The 23,621-nt window shown below is 34.6% G+C and overlaps 1 protein-coding gene across 4 annotated transcripts in view; it reads right to left on the bottom strand.

The window, feature by feature from the left end:
• The window catches only part of Crybg3 (crystallin beta-gamma domain containing 3), a 119,584-nt gene that overhangs the window by 29,265 nt on the left and 66,698 nt on the right, over positions 1-23,621 (bottom strand). For all 4 annotated transcript variants that reach the window (XM_004857939.3, XM_021238838.2, XM_087208447.1 and 1 more), the window contains 7 exons: positions 23,286-23,419; positions 20,583-20,709; positions 15,299-15,441; positions 15,067-15,193; positions 14,111-14,143; positions 8,359-8,468; positions 5,095-5,221 (listed from right to left, as the gene is read on the bottom strand). In XM_004857939.3, coding sequence (XP_004857996.1) covers positions 5,095-5,221; positions 8,359-8,468; positions 14,111-14,143; positions 15,067-15,193; positions 15,299-15,441; positions 20,583-20,709; positions 23,286-23,419 — 801 coding nt within the window. The remainder of the gene's footprint in view (positions 1-5,094; positions 5,222-8,358; positions 8,469-14,110; positions 14,144-15,066; positions 15,194-15,298; positions 15,442-20,582; positions 20,710-23,285; positions 23,420-23,621) is intronic.

The raw sequence follows: 23,621 nt of genomic DNA, 5'->3' as shown, positions 1-23,621 counted from the left end.
TGAGAAAATGTTCAACATCTCTGGTCATTAGAGAAATACAAATTAAAATAACACAGAAATAGGGCCAGGGATTTAGCTTAGTGGTTCTGCCATCTGGTTCACAACAAAGTCCCGAGTTAGATCCCCAGTAGCACCCCTCACAAAAAAAAACCCCACAGAAATACTATCCTACTCCAAAAGAATGGCTATCATCAAGAAGTCAGAGAATACCACATGCTGGTGAGGTTGCAGGGGAAAAAGGAACCTTTCTACATTGTTGTTGGGAATGTAAACTAGTACAGTCATTATGGAAATTAGTATGGAGATTCTTCAAAAGCCTAAAATTAGAAATTCCATTCAATCCAGCTATTTATTCCTTTTCAACAGGTATCTTCCCAAAAGTGTTAAAGACATTCTATTGCAGTGACCCATGTTTATAGAAGCAGAATTCATTTGTCTATCAATAGATGAATTGATGAAGAAAAGGTGGTACTTATTTATTTATTTATTTATTTCCCCCATTAAGTTTATTGGTACATTTTAGGTATAAAATACAGTTACATTCATCATTGGGATCTTGTACCATTACATGAGTCTCTTGGTTCTTATTTTTTCCCCCTTCCCCTGTCCTCCCTTCACCCTCTCCACTCTTCCCTATTTGCAAAGACTTTGTTTCCATTTTTTTCCTTTTCTCATATTTTTTCTTTTCCCTTTTTTCCTTTCCCCTACCCCTCCCACTTCCCCTGCACTTTTAGACCTTTCTTCCTATTAAACAATATCAATTCTACATTTTTAAAATTATAATATCAATATCTAGGAGACATTACCACAGATTTTACAGAATTTAAAAAGATATAGAAAGTATATTACAAAAATTTTTTTTGAAATAAATTTGACAACTTCTAAGAAGTACCTTGGCAGACAAATTAATGAAACTAACTCTGGAGGAAATATAAAATTTGAATAGCACCTATTAAAGAAAGTATATTCCTAGCTTGAAAAACTACCTATATGACAACAGCAGGCTCATAAACATTTTAACTGATAAATTATATCAAACAATTAAAGCAGAAAAAAAAGGAACACTTCTCCCCTCATTTTGGGAAATCAACATTGTGCTAATCCCAAAACTGGACAAAGATAATAGAAGAAAAAAGTATGAACATAGATAGAAATTTGTTTAACAAAACAAACTATTAGAAGGCAGAGCTGGCAGTATGTAGAAAGTGGTTTTGTTATAGGGATGGCAGTGTTGGTTCAGCTTTGGAAGATCCACTCCCAAAAGTCATGACTTTAAGAGAGGAAAGGCAAAAGCCATATGATCCTGCCACAAGTTGGGGAAAAAGTATTGGACTAAATTCCACAGATGTTCATGGTAAAAGCTATCAGAGACTAGAAGTAGAACAGGACCTTCTCAACAGATTAAAGACATGTACTCCATATTTCCAGTGAGAACACCTTATATGAATGGAGAAGATACAATGTTTTCTCCTTAAGGTGGGGAACAAGGGCAGATATGCTTACTCTTTATCTGTCCATTAAACTTTGAAACTTAGGCCCAACCAAAATAGTCTGGCAATAAAATGACACAATTAGGATAGGACTGGCAAGGTAGAAGCAAAATCTTTATATGTAGATGAAATGATCATCTACAGAGAAAATACTAAGAAATCTCTAGGAGCCCCTAGAACTTGTGTTTGAATTTAGCAGGATTAGAAAACACAAGGTATATATAAAAATTCAGGTCTATGTATACTTTCTATAAATGAAGAATTGGATATTGAAATTTAAAAGTTATGTAGGAGTACAAAGGACCTAGAAAAGTTAAAAAAAAACAAAACAAAACAAACAAAAACAGTGTTGGAAGATGTTTAGTACCTAATTTTAAGACTTCTTCTAAAGCTACGGTAATCAAGGCAGTGCTGGTGTAAGGAAAGACATATAGATCATTTGAATAAAACAGAGAATCTAGAAATAGAACCACACATATATGGTCCACTGAGTTTTGAAAGATTATTTAACATTAGCATTTTATAGAATATAAACTCAATTCAAGAGCCAAGGAAGAGATAGCGCTTTCAGCAAATGGCACTAGAACACCTGGTAACCGTATATAAAAAATTAACCTCAACCCTTTATTTCCATACACGAAAATAACTTGAAGGGATCTATGAACCTAAATATGAAATCCTAAAAGTATAAAACTTTAAGAAGAAATTATAGGGGAAAATGTTTATGAATTTAGGGTAGGCAAAAACTACCTTAGGAGGGCCAGGGATTTAGCTCAGTGGTTTCGCCGCCTGCTGCGCAAGCGCAAGGACCTGAGTTCGATCCACAGAACAACAACAACAAAAAACTACCTAGGATACAAAAAACATGATGTATAAAAGAAAAAAATTGATAAATGAGATTCCATCAAAATTCAGAACTTTAAATGACATCATTAAAATGAAAAGTAGTCCTTAAACAGGCCATATTTACAATGCATATAACCTATGAGCAGAATATATAAAGAGTTCTTACAGCTCATTCATAGACAACTCAATTAAAAAGTAGACATAAGAAGATGATAAATAGCCAGTATAGCACAAGGAAAGGTGTGCAACTCTAGAATCAGAAAAATATCAATCAGTACAATAACAAGACTGAATTATACACTCATTAGGGAGATGAAGTTAAAAGTTTTAAAAGCCTTGTCATGACTTTCTCTTTTTGTTGGATTCTCCCCCTTTGCATTTAGTTTGTCACGCCCAATGGATTCATTCTGCTGGGTTTCGTGGGGTTGTGATCCTGTCTTTTCCTAGGGTATTGATTAAAATTTTTTGGAGTGCTAGTTTGGTATTCATGAAGTTCCTGAGGTGCTCTTTATCATGAAAGTATCTTATTTCTCCATCAATTTTGAAAGATAGTTTTGCAGGGTACATCAATCTAGTTTGGAGGCTGTTTTCCTTTAAGGCTTGAAATACATCACTCCAATCTGTTCTTGCCTTGAGGCTTTGCATTGAGAAGTCTGCTGTGATTCTGATGGGCTTTCCTTTGTATGTGATTTGTTTCTTTTCTCTCACTGCTTGTAGAATTTTGTTCTTCTGTTGGATTTCTGGAATCCTAACTATTATATGCCTATGTGTAGGGTTTTTTTGATCAAGGCTAGCTGGAGTCCTATATGCCTCACTTATGTGTATGTCAAGTGCTTTTCCCCTCCTTGGGAAGTTTTCTGCCGCCATTTCTATGAACAGTTTTTTTTAATGTCATCTGCACTCTCTCCTCTTTCTTCATTGATTCCATTCAGTCTTATGTTATTCTTTGCATCGTCTAGCAGCTGCTGGATTGATTTCTCATGTTCCCTTACAATTTTAAAGCAATTTTTCTTTTCCTCCTCACTAATTGCAATCTTATCTTCTATATCTGAAATTCTATCCTCACATTGGTTCATTCTGCTGCTCAGACTTTTGATGGAGTTTTTTATCTCCTGGAAATCTGTTTGCATCTGTTTTATGGATTCCATTTGTTTCTTATGTTGGGATTCCATCATGTTCCTGAGATCCTCTATTTTTTTAATCTGTGTCCTCTCTAGATTAATCATGTCTTGCACTATGAGCACAATCTCTGCTGTTATCTGAGTAATTATTTCTGATTTCATTTTTCCCAGATCCTCTTTTGTTGCCATTTCAGAGAGTCCAGGTGGTGGAATATCAGATTGTTCCATCTCATTTCCCTTTGGGGTTGCTGTAGGTGATCCAGAAGTCTGTTTTTGAGGCTTGTTTATGTGTCTTCTCATTTCCACGGCGGGGTGTGTGTGTGTGTGCTTCTGGCAACCACGTGGCTCACCTCCTCTGCCCTGGGAGCCTGGGATGGTGGCGGGGGAGCTTCCTTCCAGGTGCTGGAACCAGCTCAGCTTCTCTGCCCTAGGAGCCTGGGATAGCGGTGGGGGAGCTTCCTTCCAGGTGCTGGAACTGGCTCAGCTTCTCTGCCCTAGGAGCCTGGGATGGCGGCAGGGGAGCTTCCTTCCAGGTGCTGGGGCAAAGGTGGTATTTGAACACAACGGAATAGTACTTCACCATTAAGAAGGATAAACTTGAGTCATTTTGTAGGAAAATGGATGCAACTTGAGAGCACAATGTTAAGTTAAAAAAATCAGACACACAAGCTTAAATATCACATGATTTTTCTTATATGAGAAACTCAAACTATAAATAAAGAGTAAAATATAGATAATAGGAGATAAAAAGATAGATCTTTTACAAATTGGAAAGTGACCAAGAGATGGAGGGGGAGGGGGAAAGGAGGATGAAAAAGTACTAGGATGTGTTATGTGTGTCAACTGTCCACAAGGCATGTGATCCCAATAAAAAATGAAAGAAAAAATGGCCAACATTGAGTGCTTATCATGTGCTGGGCATTTTAAAAGCACCATCTCATTTAATATTTCAGTGATCTTATATAGTATTGTTGTTATAGATAAGAAAAATTTTACCAATGTTGCCTAAACTGATTAAAGTATCAAGCTACTATTTAAGCATAGGCTTTGAATACTCTAGTTCTTGAGTTGTGTACTCCTGTTTAAGCAAATGAGAAGAAAAGAAAGAGAAGAGAAGGGGAAAGAAGGGAGGAGGAGGGAGGGGAAGGGAGAGGTGAAAATTATAAGAAAATATCAATTGCATTTTGCTTGGATTTCAAGAGCAGACTTTAATTTTATAATCAATAAGTAAATTATTCATATTTTGATATTTCCCCTTATAATGTTTCTTCCAACTCTCCCATCCATTATTCAAGGATTTAAGCCCTTTATGTGCATCATTTTATTTAGTTCTTATAAGAATCCTTTGAAGTGGGCTGGGGATTTAGCTCAGTGGTTCCGGTGCCTGCCTCACAAGCGCAAGGTCCTGAGTTTGATCCCCGGTACCAAAAAAAAAAGAATCCTTTGAAGTACATATTGCTATTCTTCTGTAACAGATGATGCAGCTGAAGTATACAAAGATCACCCAGTTTGACTAAGACTGCATAGCTGGGAAGTAGTAGAACTAGGCTCACATTCAAGTCTCTCAAGCACTCCAGGTACTTACCCATTTAACATGGACCAGGAAGAGAGTCTCATAATTACAGCAAAGTACTTACATAGTCAATAGGCTTAAGGGATGTAACTTTAGATGTTGGGCAGCCACAGGAAGTAAGGTCAGCATAGAGGCCTTCTTCTAACACACATTGATTATAGAAAATGTCCTCTTGGTAACAGAGGAGCCAGCTGTAAAACAAGCAGAAATCCAATAAAATTACAGTCAGCTGGGAGTGAGGGCTCACCATCATGCTGTGGAAACTATGGTGCACCAGTTAATAAAATACTCACCATTATCATTTATTGACTGCTTACCATATTAGGAACTTTACATACATTATTTCATGAACATCAGAAATTCTTTGATTTAGAAACATATCCCACTTTTATAGGCAACAAAACAAAGGATTAAAAAACTTTGGTAATTTGTCCAGAATTCCCCTATCAAAAGATGGGTCTGAAATTTGAAATAAGAAGACATCTGCATTATGCTAAAGACATTCTTTCATTTAGTGCCTTGTGGGATCAAACTATGGGGATGATTAAGTATTAGAAAAAATTAGAAGTTCTTTTGGGAAAAATTTAAACTTTTTGTATATTTATTTAATGATCTTTTAATGGTTCAACCTGGATGAGTATAGGAGCTAGACTTCTAAAATCACATAAGAATACGTAAACTCTATCACCCTCACATGAGATAGCTAACAGAAATTTTAAAAAAATCCTTTAGAATCCTTGATGGTGAGTAATCTTCATTAAAACATTCATCAGAAGCTCAGCTAAGACATTATCTTTTGAAAAGGGGCCCAAGGGAAAAATTAATTGGCTATTACTAAGTTAGTTTTTGTATGTTTCAGTTTCAGTTCTATATTTTAAGATTATACTAGATCTAGACCAGGTTAACTTTGGATTACCACAAAAATGTTCTCTTTGACATCTACTGTCATATCTTTTACATAATAAGGATTTTCTAGCCAACATTTATCCAAAGTTTTCAATGTGCCAGGCATGGGGCTATGTCTTTCATGTGCATTATTTTATTTTTTAAAAATCCTTTGAGGTAGGTAGGTATAATTATCCTTCCTTTGTGAATGAGGAAACTGAGGTCCAGAGAGGTGACCCAATTTACTTAAGATTACATAGCTGGGAAGTAGTAGAAATGGGCTCAGAAGCAGGTCACAACTTCCATGGTTCTTAAATTCTTTAATAAAGCTGTAGCTGTACATTTCCTACATAATAAAGGATTTTCTTCCAGAAAAACTTCAGTTCTTCTTTTTATCAGAAAATGAACATATATCTTATAAAATATTTTAATGAAGAAGAAACTCAAAGTCAAACAACAGTAAAGAAATTACTTTGGGTCATCAGTACATGTTTTCCATTTTTCTAAAGAGTTATAGATAGTCTACTTATTGTAATGCTTTACTTTGTATCTTTGAATGCTATGAAACTCTCATGACCTGTTTGGAAGTATAAAAACAGTAACAAATACAAAGAGGTTCAAAGCAGAAGAGCTGTAGGAAACAGGGAAAAGACTGGTTAGAATGAATGAAGGTTAATGGAATGGTTGTGACTAAACTTTAAAGGATATATTTGGATTAGTATTAAGCAGGGGACACAAATTTATATATCTGCAGGTGGCCAGGCAGGTAATACAAATGAGTACTGTAACAGGTGAGAAAAAAATAAGATTAGTGCTGGTTGTGATACACTGGGAAGTATACTTGTTGCCCACACAATTATTGCCAAAGTTGAAATCTTTCTCAGTCTTCAATTTTATTTTCTAAGGGAACCATGAAAAACAGGTTCTTCTGAAATAATATACCCTAAATCGAAGTCTTGATATGCAAAAATTTTTAACATAGTGTGTAGCCTGACCAAATAACATTTGCTGGTTAGATTTACCACAGAACTATAAACTTTGATATAGATCAGGGGTTATCAAACTATAGCCCCAATATCTGTTTTCATACAGTCTACAAGATGAGTCTGGTTTACAAGCTTTTAAATTGTTTTAAAAATTAAAAAGAAGACTTTCATGACACGTAAATATTATGTACAATTCCAATTTATATGTGCAAAAGTGAAATTTCATGTAACAGAGTCATGCCTGTGCACTTTTGTACTGCCTATGGCTGCTTTGCTTTAACGGCAGTGTTAAAGCAGCTGGAAGAGAGCCTGTTTATCCCAGAGTAGAAAACATTTACTAGCTGCACATTCACAGAAAAAGTTTGCCAACTTCTGGTATAGGAAGTAAGAAGAAAAAGAAATGGCTGAGTAAATGGAAGGAGAAAGAATGGGGAGAGTGAAGGACACAATAAAGAATGAAAAGGAAAAAGGAGACTAGTTAACAATAAAGACTGGAAAAACAGGAGCTGAACTTGACCTTTCTGGTACTAGAGAATGACTGAGGGAATTAAAAGCAGATTAATAAAAATATTAAACTGAATTTAGGGACAAAAATAATTGGTCTATGACTGGTTTGTGGTAAATATTAGAAATAAATAGTGGAACATGAAGTAATTGGGGGACAGAATCCTCAGGTGAAAAACAGGAGTTCTTAGGTTCTATTGCTTCAAGAAACAAGGGAGGAAAACTGACTTATCAAGATAATTTGAAGGACAAATCAGTTTTGATAGGGTAGGAGGTAGATACTTGAAACATGGAGACACCACTGAACTGTATACTTATAAATAGTTAAAATGGTAAATTTGGTGTTGTGTATATTTTACTAAATAAAAAAATAGAATACATTTCAGCCCTTAGAATCATATACAGTTTTATATACATGTGAGAAAGACTCAAAACATCAATGCAGTTCAAAGAATATAGAGTTTAAAATTAAAATAATCAAAAATATCCTTCATCTGACACTTGGTATATATAACCTTGGGGAACTCTAACTGTAAATCTTGTTTCCTCATCTGTAAAGTGGAGATAACATATACTTTAAACAAATGAAAAAGTAAAAATAAAATTAGAAGTGATACGTCTTACATGGACAAAAAGTTATTTTTATAGCATTTTATAATGCTGTATACTAAGCACATAATATAAACATTCAAAAATATTTAGGAAATATTCTAATAAAACATTGAGAAAATCTTCTCAAAGTTGGTTAATCAGCACTTTTTCCCCTGTATTCTGTGACTCAAAATACAGATTCAGCAAAACTAGGCTATTTAGTAGTTAGCAATGCCTAAAAAAGAAAAGTTTAAAAATTCACTGTACAGTATATGCAAAAAAAAAAAAAAGCCAAATCTTTGTACATGTAAAACAAATTGAGTTATTAGGTAACAAAGAAAATACTGAGCAAGCATACTTACCAACCTCGAAGAACTTTCAAAGAACATGGTATAAATGAAGTCAACTCAGAAATTTCTTTTGTATAATCTATGCATTCACCTTGGAACCCTGGTTTACTGAATGCTTTGAGCTACAAGAACAACAATAATTAAGCAGAAATAATTGACATCAAAAGCAAATAAAACCTGTAATTTCATATACATGTAAAAATTCAGGAAGATATTAGACTGATGTTTTATCTATTATCAATGAATTTATGTTAACAATCTCCTTTAAGTCACACGTTTTTATGTGTTTCAAGTCATCATTTAATATTTTCATTCATCTTTTGCTCAAATTCTGGACACAGATGCCTAGAATATAATTCTCTATTAGTAAATCAGAATTCTTCCACTAAAATTTGTTTTCTGTCCATTACATCAAACAATATTATCCTCTATGGTAAGATAAAATATATAAAATAAGCAAACACAAGAGGTTTAGGGAGATGTGTTAGTTTTCTCCCACTGGAGAGACAAAACACCCAACTCCCAAAGTTAAAAGGCAAAGGGTTTATTTAGCTCATAATTTGTGGAGATTTCAGTCCATAATGGACTGGCTCCAAGGCAGAGTGGCACATGGCAGAGGCTCCACAAAGGAGAAACACTTTGTGGCGCCCACTCGGTAGCAAAAGCAACAAGGGGACCTTAACAGTGTCTTTCTGTCCATTATCTTATCCAGACAATGGGGATTAGGGCAGTGGCAAACCAATAAGTGTACTGGTTTAGTAATCACACGCCCTTAAGCCCAACATCACACACTCTAGATTCAGCCACCTTTGAAAAAGCTACCTATGAGGCTTTGGGGAGATATCTAGACCCAAACCATAACAGGAGAGTTGGTATGTCTTTTCTCTCCCCAAGTCTTCTTGATCCACAGTTAACAGAGAAGAGAATATGAGAGTGTAGGAACAGATGGTAGAGAAGATACTAGGATTAGTGGAAGATTTATGGTGAAGAAAGACATCTGTGTCAGGTATCTTACTTAACACGATTGAGTTTTCTGATAAGAATACTTTAAATGCACATCGTACAGTTATATACCACTAAATTTCTACTTTAGTTCCTTGCTTTTCAAGAAAACCTTTGAAATCTCAACTCAAATTCCCTTTACAGCAGAGAAATAATAGTCTGCAACTCTAGTGGCCTTGGATCAAAATTAAGAAAGAAAACATTAATGAGCCACAGAAACATTCCGTAACACATTAGAGACTTGAAATAGCATGGCCCATTGGTCCACCCTACACTGACAGGCCTGCAAAGAATGCACTGGTGAGTGATCTGCAGCAGCACCTCTTCTACTTGTGCTGTCATCAAGAACAGAGCTTCTTTGAGCAGCAGGTGTTCACCTCCTTCATCTTCCCAAGGGTCTTCTTAAAGGAATTGTTTCTTGGCTATCTCATTCTGCTCTGACCTTCCTTGGTCTGATATCAAATATCAGTCCAAACCAGGGAAATAGAAGAACCAGCTCCCCTTTAATCAGCTGTGGCTTGAACATGACTTTCCTTTTGTGAACCATATTATTTGTATTTGAAGCATTAAAACCGAGGGACTCCTCACATTAAGGAGCAGGATTCTGCCAGTGTCCATCTGGTGGATACAGATGATTAGGAAAAAAGGTTCAACACTTATCTTTTCTTAACATAAAGTTTTATAAAAACCTGAGGCTAAAAGCAAGTTGCTTTTTATCTCCAAAAGTACAGAGAAATTTCTCCAAAGTGCAAATATTATCTAAATGCATAGTAAGAATTGGAAAAAACTACATATGATTAGAGACCACAGCTATCTTATTTACTACTTGTATTCCCAGTTCACTGAATTAATTTTATACAGTGGTACCTCTGGTCATTTTTGTTGCAACCAGAATCAAGGAAAGAAAAAAGTTCGTGAACCAAGGTACCACTGTACTGCTGAGCTTAAAATTTGTATTTCATCATGGAGCCATGAAATATTCTTAAGACTACTAACAATGCAAATTAAATATGGTTCAGATGGTAATTTAGTAGTCTCCTCTAGGTTTTAGTGTTTCATATCCAAAAAAATTAAAATTCACACACATACATAATCTATCAAAGTATTTCTTATTTGATGGGTTAAAATAGTTTTTTCCCAAACTTTAAAAGCTGGATTTAATGCTTATTGGAATTTATTTTAATTAGAGAACAAGATCTAGTATATACACTCAAAAGTAGACCAACCCCACAAAGGTACTACCTCATTTTAACCTTTGAAATGACTGAGAATAAAACAACTCTCATCATAATGGTCAAAACAAAACTCAACTCTGTGTTTACTATGACAGTACTGTACCTTGGAAAAATTAAGTTCTGAGAAAAACTAGCTGGATAAATCGCTATGGTGGTTTCTTTTCCAGATTAATGGAGAATAAATGTACAAAAGAACTCAGATTAGGTTGCTTATAACCTAGCCAAAGACTCAGATGAGCAAAAGATGAGTATTTTTCAAAATACACCCATCCCTCTATGCCATGTGGGCATATCTCAATACCGTCAGTCCTCCAAACACAGGTATATGGCAGCAAAAACAAAGACAAGAACAAAATCCAGGCTATCAATGAATGACAAGATGGCCTTTTTTTTGGTACCAGGGATTGAACTCGGGTCCTTGCGCTTGCAAGGCAGGCAGCAGAACCACTGAGCTAAATCCTCGGCCCAAGATGGCCTTTTAAATATATTGTGGTACTTCCTCTTCAGAAATACCCTTTGAGGCTAAAATTGTCATCATTTTATGAAGATTTTGCAGAAATACTTTTTGCTGTGTAATAATCATTTATGATATATGTGAATAAAATGTGGTAATCTTTTCAAATTAGGATGAAAAACTTGAGAACTTAATTGCTGTCCAAACCCAGATGCTATGTTAAATTTATTCCACAATATCAGCATCATCTTTTAATGTAATTTTATTTATCCCAATACTAAAATAAGAATAAAAAGAAAAACTTTATTTCCTGTCTAAATAAAGCTTTTTCTAATCCTCTGGGCCTCCCTCATACACACAAGCTGACTGTTAAAAAAAGAGTCTTCCATTCTTCTATTACATCACACCTATCTTGTATTACACTCCCATTTATTTCTTGAGTCAATTACACAGTCTACAATAATTTTATTTCCTTGATCACTCATAGAACATTTTATTTAAATAATTCGTCCTGAGTACTTTTGACTTTGAATCCTATAAAAAGAGATCCAGGTGTTGTACCACAAAGGAATGTTTTTCTCTCCATTGCTCCCAAATCTTACTGATATTTGCCTAAACTTGTCATTTTTCTATCCCCATTCATGAAAACAGTAACCACAACTATTATAGACTCTGTGATCACTTTAAAATTCAATAAGGCTAAATTAGCCAATAGAAGAAAATATCCAGTCACTGGAAAAGGAGCTCAATACTTAATGAAATTCAAATTTTTATTGATATTTGTAAATGCACTTCAAAAAGATGCTAAGAACACATGGTACTTGATTAGGTCAAGAGGGGAATTGGTTAGAATATTTACAAATGGTGCCTGACTACAATCTCTACTGAAAATTAAATTCGCTTTTATGGGATTTCTCATATTCAGGACTTGCTAAGGCAGATAGATGATGACAATGTGAAGATCACTTAAATTCTGTTTAGTGTTTGTTTTATTTGGAGAAAAATAAAAACAACATAATATGCCACCTGATAATGATAAACTCTATAAGGACTCTGAATATTTTGGGTTGGTAATTAGATTTAGTGACTAATCTTTAGCCTTAGGAGGAAAACAATCTTGTCAATAAAAGGTGGAGTGCTATTAGTATCTCAAATAAGACATGTCTCCTCATGTTTACAGAATAATCAGCAATTTAATTTTCACTATCATAAGTCTCATTATGTATATTAATCTCTATACACATTCATTTTTCTGGATTCTGCCCCTCTTAGGTGGCTTCAGGTTCTCTTTAAAATCATCAGCATTGAAAAAAAAAATCTCCCCTCTGACTTGAACTCTGAGATGTAACTGAGTTTTCATTCCTCAGGGAAAATAAGTATATCATCTGCAGAGACCAATATGCCCAATCTATCACAGCTACTTGGGAATGAGAAAATACTTTGCAGTTATAGAATGGAAGTAGCCTGTTGGCTAAGATCTGTTTATGTTCAGGTAAGCATAAATAAGAAAAACACCTGAAAATTTGGTCAACTAAAAATAACAAGAGCTTTGATACTAGGTAAACAAAGGAGGCTTTATCAGTAAGTTACCAAATATCCAGCTATCATATACCCTTAAAAGGCAGTTACTGAGCTACATCTAGAAAAAAATAAGGTGGAGCCAACTTTACTGGGTGTTTTCTACTGCTTCCTCTCTCTTCAGATTATACTGGAAACACTATAAAGAAAATCCTTCTAGCAATCTGCCCCAAACAAGGAAGTCTGTTAAAAAACAAAAACCAAACCAAACCAAAAACAACAATAGAGAGGCAGGAGACTGAGAAACAGAGCTTAAAAGAATGGGACTTTTTAAAAAAAAAAAAAGAATGGGACTTTTTATCTGCACTGAAAGCTTGGAAAATGTGCAGTTTGAAATTATTCCTATTTAATTCCGTTTTCTACTCATGTTATTTTGATTCATGTAAAACAGTGCTTTAAAAATCCAGTTGGGAGTTTTCAAAAGTTCAAAATAAAGATCTGGCAGGAAGTGTCTATAAATACAACTACTCAATTATACTCAGAAATGAAACATTTCCAATAGGCCCAAATTAATCAGAAAATAATAAAACCTTAAAGCACTGTGAGTGGAAATATGGTTAAACTAAGCTAATCTGAAATATGTGAACATTAACATGGATATGAAAAAGATACACATTCAGAGAGAAATATTTATCATCATATAAAGTTAGCAGATGTCATTTTAAATTAATCACTATATTTGACTTTTTTAACAGCAGTTTTTCTGAATGTGGTTATTTAAAATGAAGCAGAGAAAGCAGTGTCTCTCATCCTCTCCTTTATGGCTGTGCTCCTCTTATCATGGTATGTTCATCTTTGACTTGAAATTGTGGCTTTGTGAAAGGCATCAGAAACAAGAAAATGTCTATTTTACTACCTCTACACGCATGATAATGGTATTTACTTAAATCTGAATTGTAGTTTTCATGTCAATAAATAGGATTAATGATGACCTCACAGAATTATGAGAAGTAGGCACGATTTCTAGCCCTCAATACATAACAAAACAAACATTAGGCTCCCGAGTACTACCCGGTCCCATTCAAACCATTAACACATTAGAAATGAAAAAGTAAGGTTTCAAATCATGCTGTGAAGAAACATTTGATGTAGATATTGGAAATATTTGCACATAATAAGCAGGTCAAAGCAGCAATTGCTCCATGCTATCAGTTCCTCCAGAGATAGCATACTATGCTGTGCTGAACAAGAAAAGGACAAAAGAAAGACTGGCCAATAGGGAAGAAGATAGCACAGGTAAAAATGACCTGAACACAGTGAGAGCAGCAGCTGTGTCAGGAGAAAAGAAAATACACTGTGACAATTTCAGGCCAATACAGTCACTGATGAAGATGGCAGTCTCGTCTGCTCACAGGTACCAGGTACAATATAAACTGCCCTGCTTCACAGATACATAAAAATTATCTGAGGGAAAGAGAAAGGCCTGAGGAAAAAGGTATAAATGTTTTTGGTAAAACAAGAAACAATTATAAGCTAAGAATATTTTTAAACATACCAAATGTGGAGGCTCATTTATCCCAAGTGGTTCCTGAAAAAAAAATTAAAATATTAAAAAAATTATAAACATGTAATTTTAGTTATCTTTTGAATGTTTCTAAAATATCCTTTAAAATTTTTTAATTGTTTGAGAATTTTACAAGAGTCCTTCAACTGGCCAAGACCCACAAAAAATATATCGAACTCTCTCATAACATTTTATAAATACATTAGTATTTATAACTAACTAATTTTTAGTAACATTGATACACCACAATGCCCATTAGAAAGAGTCTAAAATTCATGACCATTACTTCATGTGCACCCTTATTATTATACAGTTTCTTATTAAACTGGTCATTGTCTTTCACAACTTCACGACTTTGCACACAAAGAAATTATTCTGTCTTTGTAGAATGCCCTGTTGCACCTGCCTTGCAAGCGCAAGGTCCCAAGTTTGATCCCCGCTATCAAAAAAAAAAAAGCCCTGTCTGTCTCAAAAATTACTTTTATAACTTATAACTCCCTACATCCTTTTCTGTGGTAAAGTCACTGAGAGCTCCCTTCTCCTGTGCTCTCAATACTGCCTACACATTTCATTTTCTCACTAATCACACTATAGTTAGTTGCTCATATATCTATCTCCTCTAAGAGAACAAGACCTATCAGGGCAGCTTTAAATATCTTTCATCTCCTGTGAAGAGCACAACAATCGACATATCAGAAGCACTAAATGCTGCTGAATGAATAAAATGATAAAATTACAGAGCCATCTCATTCACAGGCTAATAGGTACTAGCTCTCCATAGAATCTATACAACTCATATCATGTTTTCATTTTCTATATATATACATTAAAACAATTCAAAAATCCTATGTTTTTTTCAAAAATCTCATGTTTAAAAATCTTGTCTCATATTCAGTTGTATGCCATTAACATGCTACTGGCAATTGTCATCCTCATACTTCACTCACCAGCTGAACAGGCCGAATTGACATGATTATATTATTTGATCCTCCCCAGTCAAAAAAACATTTGTATCTCCCTTTCTCTAAAATGTATTGTTCTCCACAGAAGAACTTCTGCTGGTAAGCAACCCATCTAGAAGGAAACAAAGAGAAAAGAACAGAGGTGACGTACAACCTAGCAACTAATAATTTAAAACTCCAAAATATCTTAAAGTCCTTAGGATAGGGGACAACTTACACTCCACTTTTAACATGAATGGATCTTGTTTCACTACCAAAGCCAATTTCTTCTAAGTCTGAAATTTCCTGATTTGAAATGTCAATAAACTTTCCACTTTCTAGGTCAGATTCAAACAGTGTGATAGAAGATTCTATAAAATTCTAAAAAGAAGAAGAAGAAAGTTTAGGAAAACATGGATTTTGGTTTTATGGACTGCTGTAGCCAAGCACATTTTCATATACTTGTGGGATAACATTCACACAGATAGCTCTAGGAAGAATTTAAACTGCATGGAAAATAATTTTAGAGTTACTACTTCCATATCATTTGAAAAAATAAGCCTGAATTTACTTCAATAAGGAAAATGTAACCTTTATTAAAAAAAGTAGTCATCAGTTGTTAAGCTGCTGAGACTTATAAATTATCTGATTAATTCCAATTATAAAGAAAACTACAGTTTCACTTGTGGCTAAAATGCAAAAACTACATTAAGATAAAAGTGAATTGGGTAAGGGGCTGGAAGCACAGACCACATGTAATGATGCAGCCTGAAGTTGAGCAGAGCAGGAAGAACCCACTGTACAGGATCAACTGCCAAATAACAAATGCTGGCAGCATACAGGGATATAAACAAATATACTCATACAGCTTGAGTTTACTTCTTGAACTGTTTACCATTCCTAGAGCTCCTGACAAATGCTACAAGAGCTTCCTAGATGATATTACTCTCCTCTTTCTATCTTCTATCTGTTTGAGACTTTTGGCTTTCAGTTTTTGCCTTTCATTTTTTTCTAAGCATTTCTCCCCTTCTGAGCAACTCGCCAGGTTTTGTTCCTCTCTGTATTTTCTTTCAAACATACCACATACACAATATCCAATCTAGTTGATTCATTGTCATCAATATGGTGTCCCTGCTGTGCAGAATTCTAGCTGTAAGACAACTCATGCTCAGGGTCATATGTCAGTTGTAGGTCCAATCACCTGGGGTCATATGTACAAAGCATGGTATAATATGCAAAAAATTCAACAAAACAAAAATCTGTCTTGTCCAGTAGGTAGGCACAAAAGGTAGTCAAAGTGATGTCTAGGGTATTTTGGCTAATACCATCCCTTTCTTTTCTTGGATACTTTGGAAACCTCGAGATTTAGGTAAATTTCTCTTGTTTAAGAAGAATGAACAATGGTGGAACAATTTTAAAACCTGTATAATTCCATTTTATATTTTTAAATTAATTGGATAGTTTAGTACAATCTCAGGTATGGTGTTTCCCGCTATTAGAGAAAACTAATGACCAGGTGCTTTAGGTATAAAGTTGAATCATAAGGATCAGTAATATGGGTACTTTTAAATTCCATAAAATCTCTCAGCTGATCTGGTCCCTAGTTTCTCACATTATAACCCTCCACGGCCAATGTGATAGAGACACCAGTAGAGAGCTGCTGTATCTGTTAACAAAGGAAAATTGTGGTCTGTGCTGCATATTCGAAGTTTGGAAAGTGGCCCAAAATCTGAAAATCACAGCAAAAGCAAATCTAAAGTTAAGCAAGTAAGTATAAAAATGAAAAAATAAAAACAGCAAAAAAATTTTTTTACTGAAGTCAAGGAATAAAAATTCCTAAACCCCCGAAGCCTAAATTTTGCTAAAATTTCTTTTAGTCCCTTTCCTCTCTTAAGTAATCAACCCCAAGTCAGTATATCCGAATGACTCATCTGGAATTGGGAACACATTTCTGCTTGACCTCTCCAGAGCTCTCCATGACACAGATCACATTATCCCTAAGGAACATGTCCGGTATTTGACCTTAGTAAATCCAGAGTGTTCCATGTACTGGAGTCAGGACATCTGAAAACAGCTTTTCTCTCTGTCTGCATGTCTCTTTTATATTACTTCAATTGAGAGTTGTAAATATCATGGTTTGTATTCAGAAAAGATGTCTCACATCAGCTCTACCTATTAACTCAATAGGGCTGTCACAATCACAATCACCTTGAGACATACAAGTTTAAATGCTGCATAGTTTTTCTCATATGAGAAACCCAAAGTATAAATAATTAAAAACCAAAGTAAAAGACAGATAATAGGAAACAGAGACAACTTTTTGCAAAAGGCAAGGGAACCAAGAAATAGCAGAAGGGGTAAGGAAAGGGAGGGGAGAAGTGGATTAAAAAATAATTAAAATGTGTTATGTATATATAACAACTCCCTACAATGAATGTTATCATTACATACTGCAAACATGTACTAATAAAAAATACCTTCCCAATTACATACTATGTCTGGGGAATATACAATTTTTCAAACTATAACTTGATAAGCAAGTTTTTAAAGCATTTTCATAACATATACAAATTTTGTATTGTCTAAATATGAATAGGGTTCTTTAGTATACATCATCTGAACATACTTTAGTGAATATAATTTTATTTTTACTACAAAAAGTGTCTAGAAACCATGTAAAATTTATTATATACATATATTGGTCTGCAATATACAACATAAATATTAAAGTCATAAATGAAATGCCATAAGCCTTTTACTAAATGAAATTCAATTTTTCATGTAAGTACTTTTTAAAATCTACCTGGCTTTAAAGCAAGACAGACCTGCCCTTCAACCTTGGTACAACCCTGGGGCATGGTACCTAACCTCTAAGATGCTCAGTTTCTATATCTGTAAGATGTATCATAATAGTCTCCACATTACAGTCTTTGCAAAGACTATTAGAGCACATATACAAGTAAGCCATTAATAAGTACTTGACAAATATTAGGATCAGTATGAGGATTACGATGTCATCTCTAACTGTAAGCTGACAACTAATACCTTAACTCTAAAAAAACCCTTCAATTTATATAGAAGAGAAGAGAAAGTTTTCTTTGAAGGACATTTTTTACTTATTTACATAAAAACTCTGTCATCATTTTTGAACATGTCTCCAATTTTTGTAAACTGCAAAAATTAACAATGCTATATATACCAATTTTCCTAATGTACATTATTAAAGACCTTGTTTACATCAAATATCTTCTATTGTTTAGCTAATATGGTAGTTATGATATTTATTTATTTTCACATTTCCTACCACTGTCAGGTTTCAACCAACTTAGGCTTTTCTTTTGTTTTAGTTACAGTTATATTTGGAAAATATCACCACACTCATTGTTAACATTTATAGTATCCATAACACCCCCTTCCCCAACTCTCTTTCTAAAACAAGAGGGAAATTTTAAAATTATTTAACAATGAGTAGACAATGCTTTGAATCATGGGCCATAATCTCCTCAGTGTATATGGTCCAAGTGATCTAAAAGGGCCATTACTTATTTTGTTTTGCTTGCCTTTTAGCAGCCAAATAAGGCATGGATCAGCAGAGAAAACCTATGACCCTTAAGTATTATAATTGTGGCCTAAATACTTTGAAAGTTACCCATCTGTTATTGCTCAAACACTCCCAGCACTGAATCTTCAGTGAATTGTCTTGTGTTTCTTTCAAAACTTGTTCTGACTCACTTTCTGAGGAGGATAACTTATGAGAAAATAGAATACTCCCTTGTTCCCTGTGCATCTGCTCTCCTTCCTGTTCCTCCTGCTTAACAATGCGGGGGATTGTAAAAGGGCTGCTACTAGCTTCAGAGAAGAGAAACCTAAAAGACCAAGAACACAGTCTCTGTGCTCACCTACAATTTGTGTGGACCTCACAATCACTTACTGTACTCATACCCTTATGAGGTGTGTCAAAGACCATTCCAGATAGTTTAGGCAAACCTTTTAGAGAGGACTGTCCAAACTGCAACCCCAAATCCACTTATTTAGTGTAAAGTGCCAACACTGTAATTAAACCTGAATATTGAGGTTTTAATTTAGGAAAAAAACCTGACACATTAACATCTTTTGTCTTAAAAAAAAAAGCAAATAATGTGTGTCACAGGTTTGCCACCACTGGTTTAGAGTTTATATGGGTAAAAATTACTGGGGAAGAGACTGCAGTGTTAACTCTTGAATAATATGGATACATGACCATCTTAACTTGTTAAAAATTCCACAGTGTTGGTCAGAATAATCAGCAACATCTGATAAACCCCACCATAAGAAGTCTCCAACACCCATCTCTTTTTTGTGCTTTCATCTGCTTCTACCTAGAATCCTGTATCTTTCTGGACCTCTCTCCTCCAGCCTCACCTCCCTCATCCCAGACCATTTTTCAATAATGTCATCAAAAAGACCTTTCTAAAACTTTAGAGTAGTCATGCTCACTACTCCTAAAGGGTAGACACCAAGGGGTTTTGGTCAACTCAAGAAAAATAATTTCAATTTCTTAACATGGTACGAGGCCCTTTGTTAACTGGCTGTGGACTCATCTTCCCAAAGTTCTAACATCCTAACCTAACTGCATTTTTTCAGACACATCATAGTTTTACTTCCATAAGGGTTTCTCAAACTCAGCACTATAAGCATTTTGGGTCCTGTAATTCTTCATAGTTGGAGGCTGCCTTTCACACTGTAATATCATTAGTGGGTAGACCCACTAGATTCCAGCACCCCTCCTCCCCAGAATGACCATCCAAATGTCTCTAGACACTTATCAAATTTCCTTTAAGGAGTAAAATCACCCACAGCTAAAACCAATGGCTTACAACCAAGATGTTACACATTAACATGGGTTAATCTCTTGCTAAACAGCACCTACTGTTGTCTTTCACCTTGTCCTGGAAATTCTCTACTGAGGTAACTCTTTTGAACATAAAACTTCTGCTCAGCTGTCACCCATGCATCCGTCGCTAGTTCACTTGGATGACTGATCAACTAGCTTTTTTCTGGGTACCGTGTGTACTCAATCCAGTCATAAACAATAGCAAACATTTATTTAAGCATTATCTTTCTTACCGGGATTGCCTGCTTTGGGATGTTGGGACTGAGTATTTGGCTACTACATGTCTAACACCTACCACAATACTTCTGAGAAAGCAGATGCTCAAAAACTGATTATAGAATTGATGGATAAAAAGTCAAAATTAAAAATTCTGTAATAATCATGAAGTTAAGAAAATCAGGTAGCGGCTGGGGATTTAGCTCAGTGGTTCCACTGGCTGCCTCCCAAGCGCAAAGACCCAAGTTTGATCCCCAGTTCCAAAAAAAAAAAATTAATAAAACAAAAAAAAGAAGAGCAGGTAATTCACGTTCAGGTCAGTTCAATGTTCTCAGTGTGCTAGAAACATTATACAAACTCATGTTCTATCAATGATCATGTCCAATGAAAAGATAAAATAGGTAGAAAACTATGGTTAAGGAAGATAACTCACAGCTTGTAAGTATCGGAAAGACAAGATGGGGCCATTTAATGCCCCACAATCATTACTATCTTCAAAGTCTCCTTCTTCAAGCAGGAACTGCTGGCCTTTAAAATTCTCTTTTTCATAGGCAACCCACCTAGAAATACAGAAGACATTTAACTGAACCAATAATAAAACTAATCAATAAAGCAAATGAGAGAAAAATCATGTTAAACACAATTAATTATCTCAATATTCTAAAAAGCAACACATCTGCTTTATTTCCATTCACAACAACAAACGTATATGCTTCATAGACCAATAATTTTTACAGTTTGGAGGCTTTTCCCAACAAAAGGTCAATTGTAGAATTACAAAAGAGCAAGCTCATTAAATATTCATGGCATGACTCCTTACATCTCAAGATGATCAGAGAAAATTTTGCCAAGTAAAAGTAATAAAAACACATAGAGCCAATGAGAAAACTTAAACTCACACTGAGATCCAAAGATAATCATTCTTATTTTCTGATTAAGCCCTTCTGGAATTGCACAATGATTACTACTTTAAACATTTACTAAGGATTTAAGTCTCTCACCAGGCTGAAGCTCAAAAACATACAATACAGGAGGTTTACCAAAGGAGAAACAGAAAATGTAACTGAACTAGCACTATCCTTAGTACCCTTATATGTATACAAAGACTTTTTTCTGTAAATACTTATGGGTGGAAAATGTTGGTCCCACCATTTTATCAGTGGGGATCATGAGAACAGGAAGCGCTATCACAGAGTACTTTCCACGGACACAAGTTTCCTGACCTCTAATCTAAAAGCATCAGTAAATCCACCGATAAACTGTTAAGTTCCTTTGTGAAACTTGAATTTTTATTGGGTAATGCACAGTATCTAATGCAGTGTGGGCACAGATGGTTCATAAAACATGTTGACCTGCTGAAACAGGCCTTTAGTTGGACTGTGCAATTAGGGTGGACCGCCCTCCCCAATCTCCAGATGACTATTCTGAGCTCAGTGTTGGGGACTTCTCAATTCAGGAACTTGACAAAATGAAGCCCACAAGAGCTGCCTACTGTTGTTTTTCTTTTCTCCACTCGTACTGTAATTATGAAGATTAAAATAAATTCCAAAAAATTATTTTTATAGGGCATAAAGAAACACTACCCTATCACCAATCATTAATTTCTCCTAGCTTTGTAGCAAGTGTATTGTGGTAGGGTATAGGATGGGGTATCCATGTGCACTGTAAAACCTATAAACTTATTTATATGTCTTAATACATTTGCAATACATGAAGAGACTAACATACTTAAACTATTATGAAAAAATAAATTGCACAGAAAATTTACAAATTCTAAGTTTTCTCTTATTCCAATATGGCTATTCAAAATATGCTTTTAATTATATTTGAATGGGAAAAAAATAAAAAGTATAGAAGACTGGTGAAATTAATATTAGTAAATCTATTACACACTGACAGTTCAGAAACCTCTCTAGTCTGATTTAGTTTTATCAGAGTAAGTTTTGACCAAGATTCAATGTATAGGTCTATCTGGGATATTTAAATATATGTTACCTAGAAAAAAACATCAATCTCACTTTCCCCAGATTCTTCCTGATGGGATAGATGGGGTAGTAATGAGAAACAGTATATACTATCCACAGTTAAAATTAAACAGCTAAAAAAGCAAAACATGGTAGAAATAGTACAAAATAATGAAGTCATCTGATTATTTTTAAGAGGGAACATTTTTCTTCTGCAATTGTCACATAAAAATGGAAGTCTGCATACTGCATTACAGGCCACCTTTTGAGAATTTCTTATAAACTAGTTATAAAAAACTGGGTAATAACAATATTCATCACACTGAATTTAACAAAATTTTCTGTGAAGCAGAAAACTAGTTTTAAATCTATCCAGTCAATGGGAAAAACATTTAGATCCCAAAGAGAGGAAAAGGCAAAAATATTTTATATCGGGGTTAACAAGGAGCATGTGTGTTCACAAACCAGCAAAGAGTACAAATAAATACATCACGATAGAAACATATTTAGTCAAACCTTATTTACCAACATTCCAAACTAATCGATGCGTTAAGAGACAAGAGATCATTTTTGATGAAATGAGATTCCAGCCCTGGACTGACAAAAGCAAGTAAGTTTTGCAGTCTTACACATGGTTTTATGTGCCAGCCAGAACATGAACATAAAAACACATCCTAGTCTGGTCTCAGTATTCCAGTATTTCTGCTCCAGTAACTGCTGATTGAGACTGAGATGGTCACAACGGTGGTTACACTTGCATTTATACCCAGGGGTTCTTAAAGGGCTTTCTTAAGAGCAGTGAAGGGATACCAGTGTTAGAAATCTTGACTATGGAAGCATACCAGCCAGACTATTCCTTTGATGAGGGCTCACTGGTTAAATTCTCAGCACATAAAAGCTAGGCTATTATTCATGTTTATAACTTGCAAAAAATAGTTTTATCCTACAATTCTTACTTTTTGTACTATGTATAAAATGCTGCGTTTCAGATTAAAGGTAAAATATAGTTTCTATCTCAAAATCTTTAATACCAACAAGAGTTCATAGAAACTCTTAGTAATATTTTTAACTTACAATCTTACAAAAGGAATGTATATTTTAGATTAAGGCTGGCTGCTTCTATGATAATCTTCAAAAGTCAACAAGTCAAATATTGAAAATATGATACTCACACTCCACCAATGACACGAATTGATCCAATTCCATGAAAGTCTTCATTATTTTTTAAAAAATTTGGGACAGAATCTATGTGTTCACTAAACTCTTTGGTCTGTCCATGGAAGTGAGGCTTTTCATAAATAACAACCTGAAAAATATGAAAAAAAAATTTGACATGCTCCTATTTTAGAATAGATACATAGTAATTTATTTGATTGACACTAAAGCCACAACATGTATAAAGAACACTGTTTATTTTCTTCATTAATATATTCTTACAATATAGCACACTGTCAGATATTCAAGGAATTTGGGGGTCTTTATAATTATAAAGGTAAAATATCTTAATA

The sequence above is a fragment of the Heterocephalus glaber genome, unplaced genomic scaffold (genome assembly GCF_053883595.1).
Source record: "Heterocephalus glaber isolate CG9 unplaced genomic scaffold, H.glaber_assembly_v1.0 deba00000122, whole genome shotgun sequence".
NCBI classification, from domain to species: Eukaryota; Metazoa; Chordata; class Mammalia; order Rodentia; family Bathyergidae; genus Heterocephalus; species Heterocephalus glaber.
This window is presented reverse-complemented; position numbering and strand designations above follow the sequence as displayed.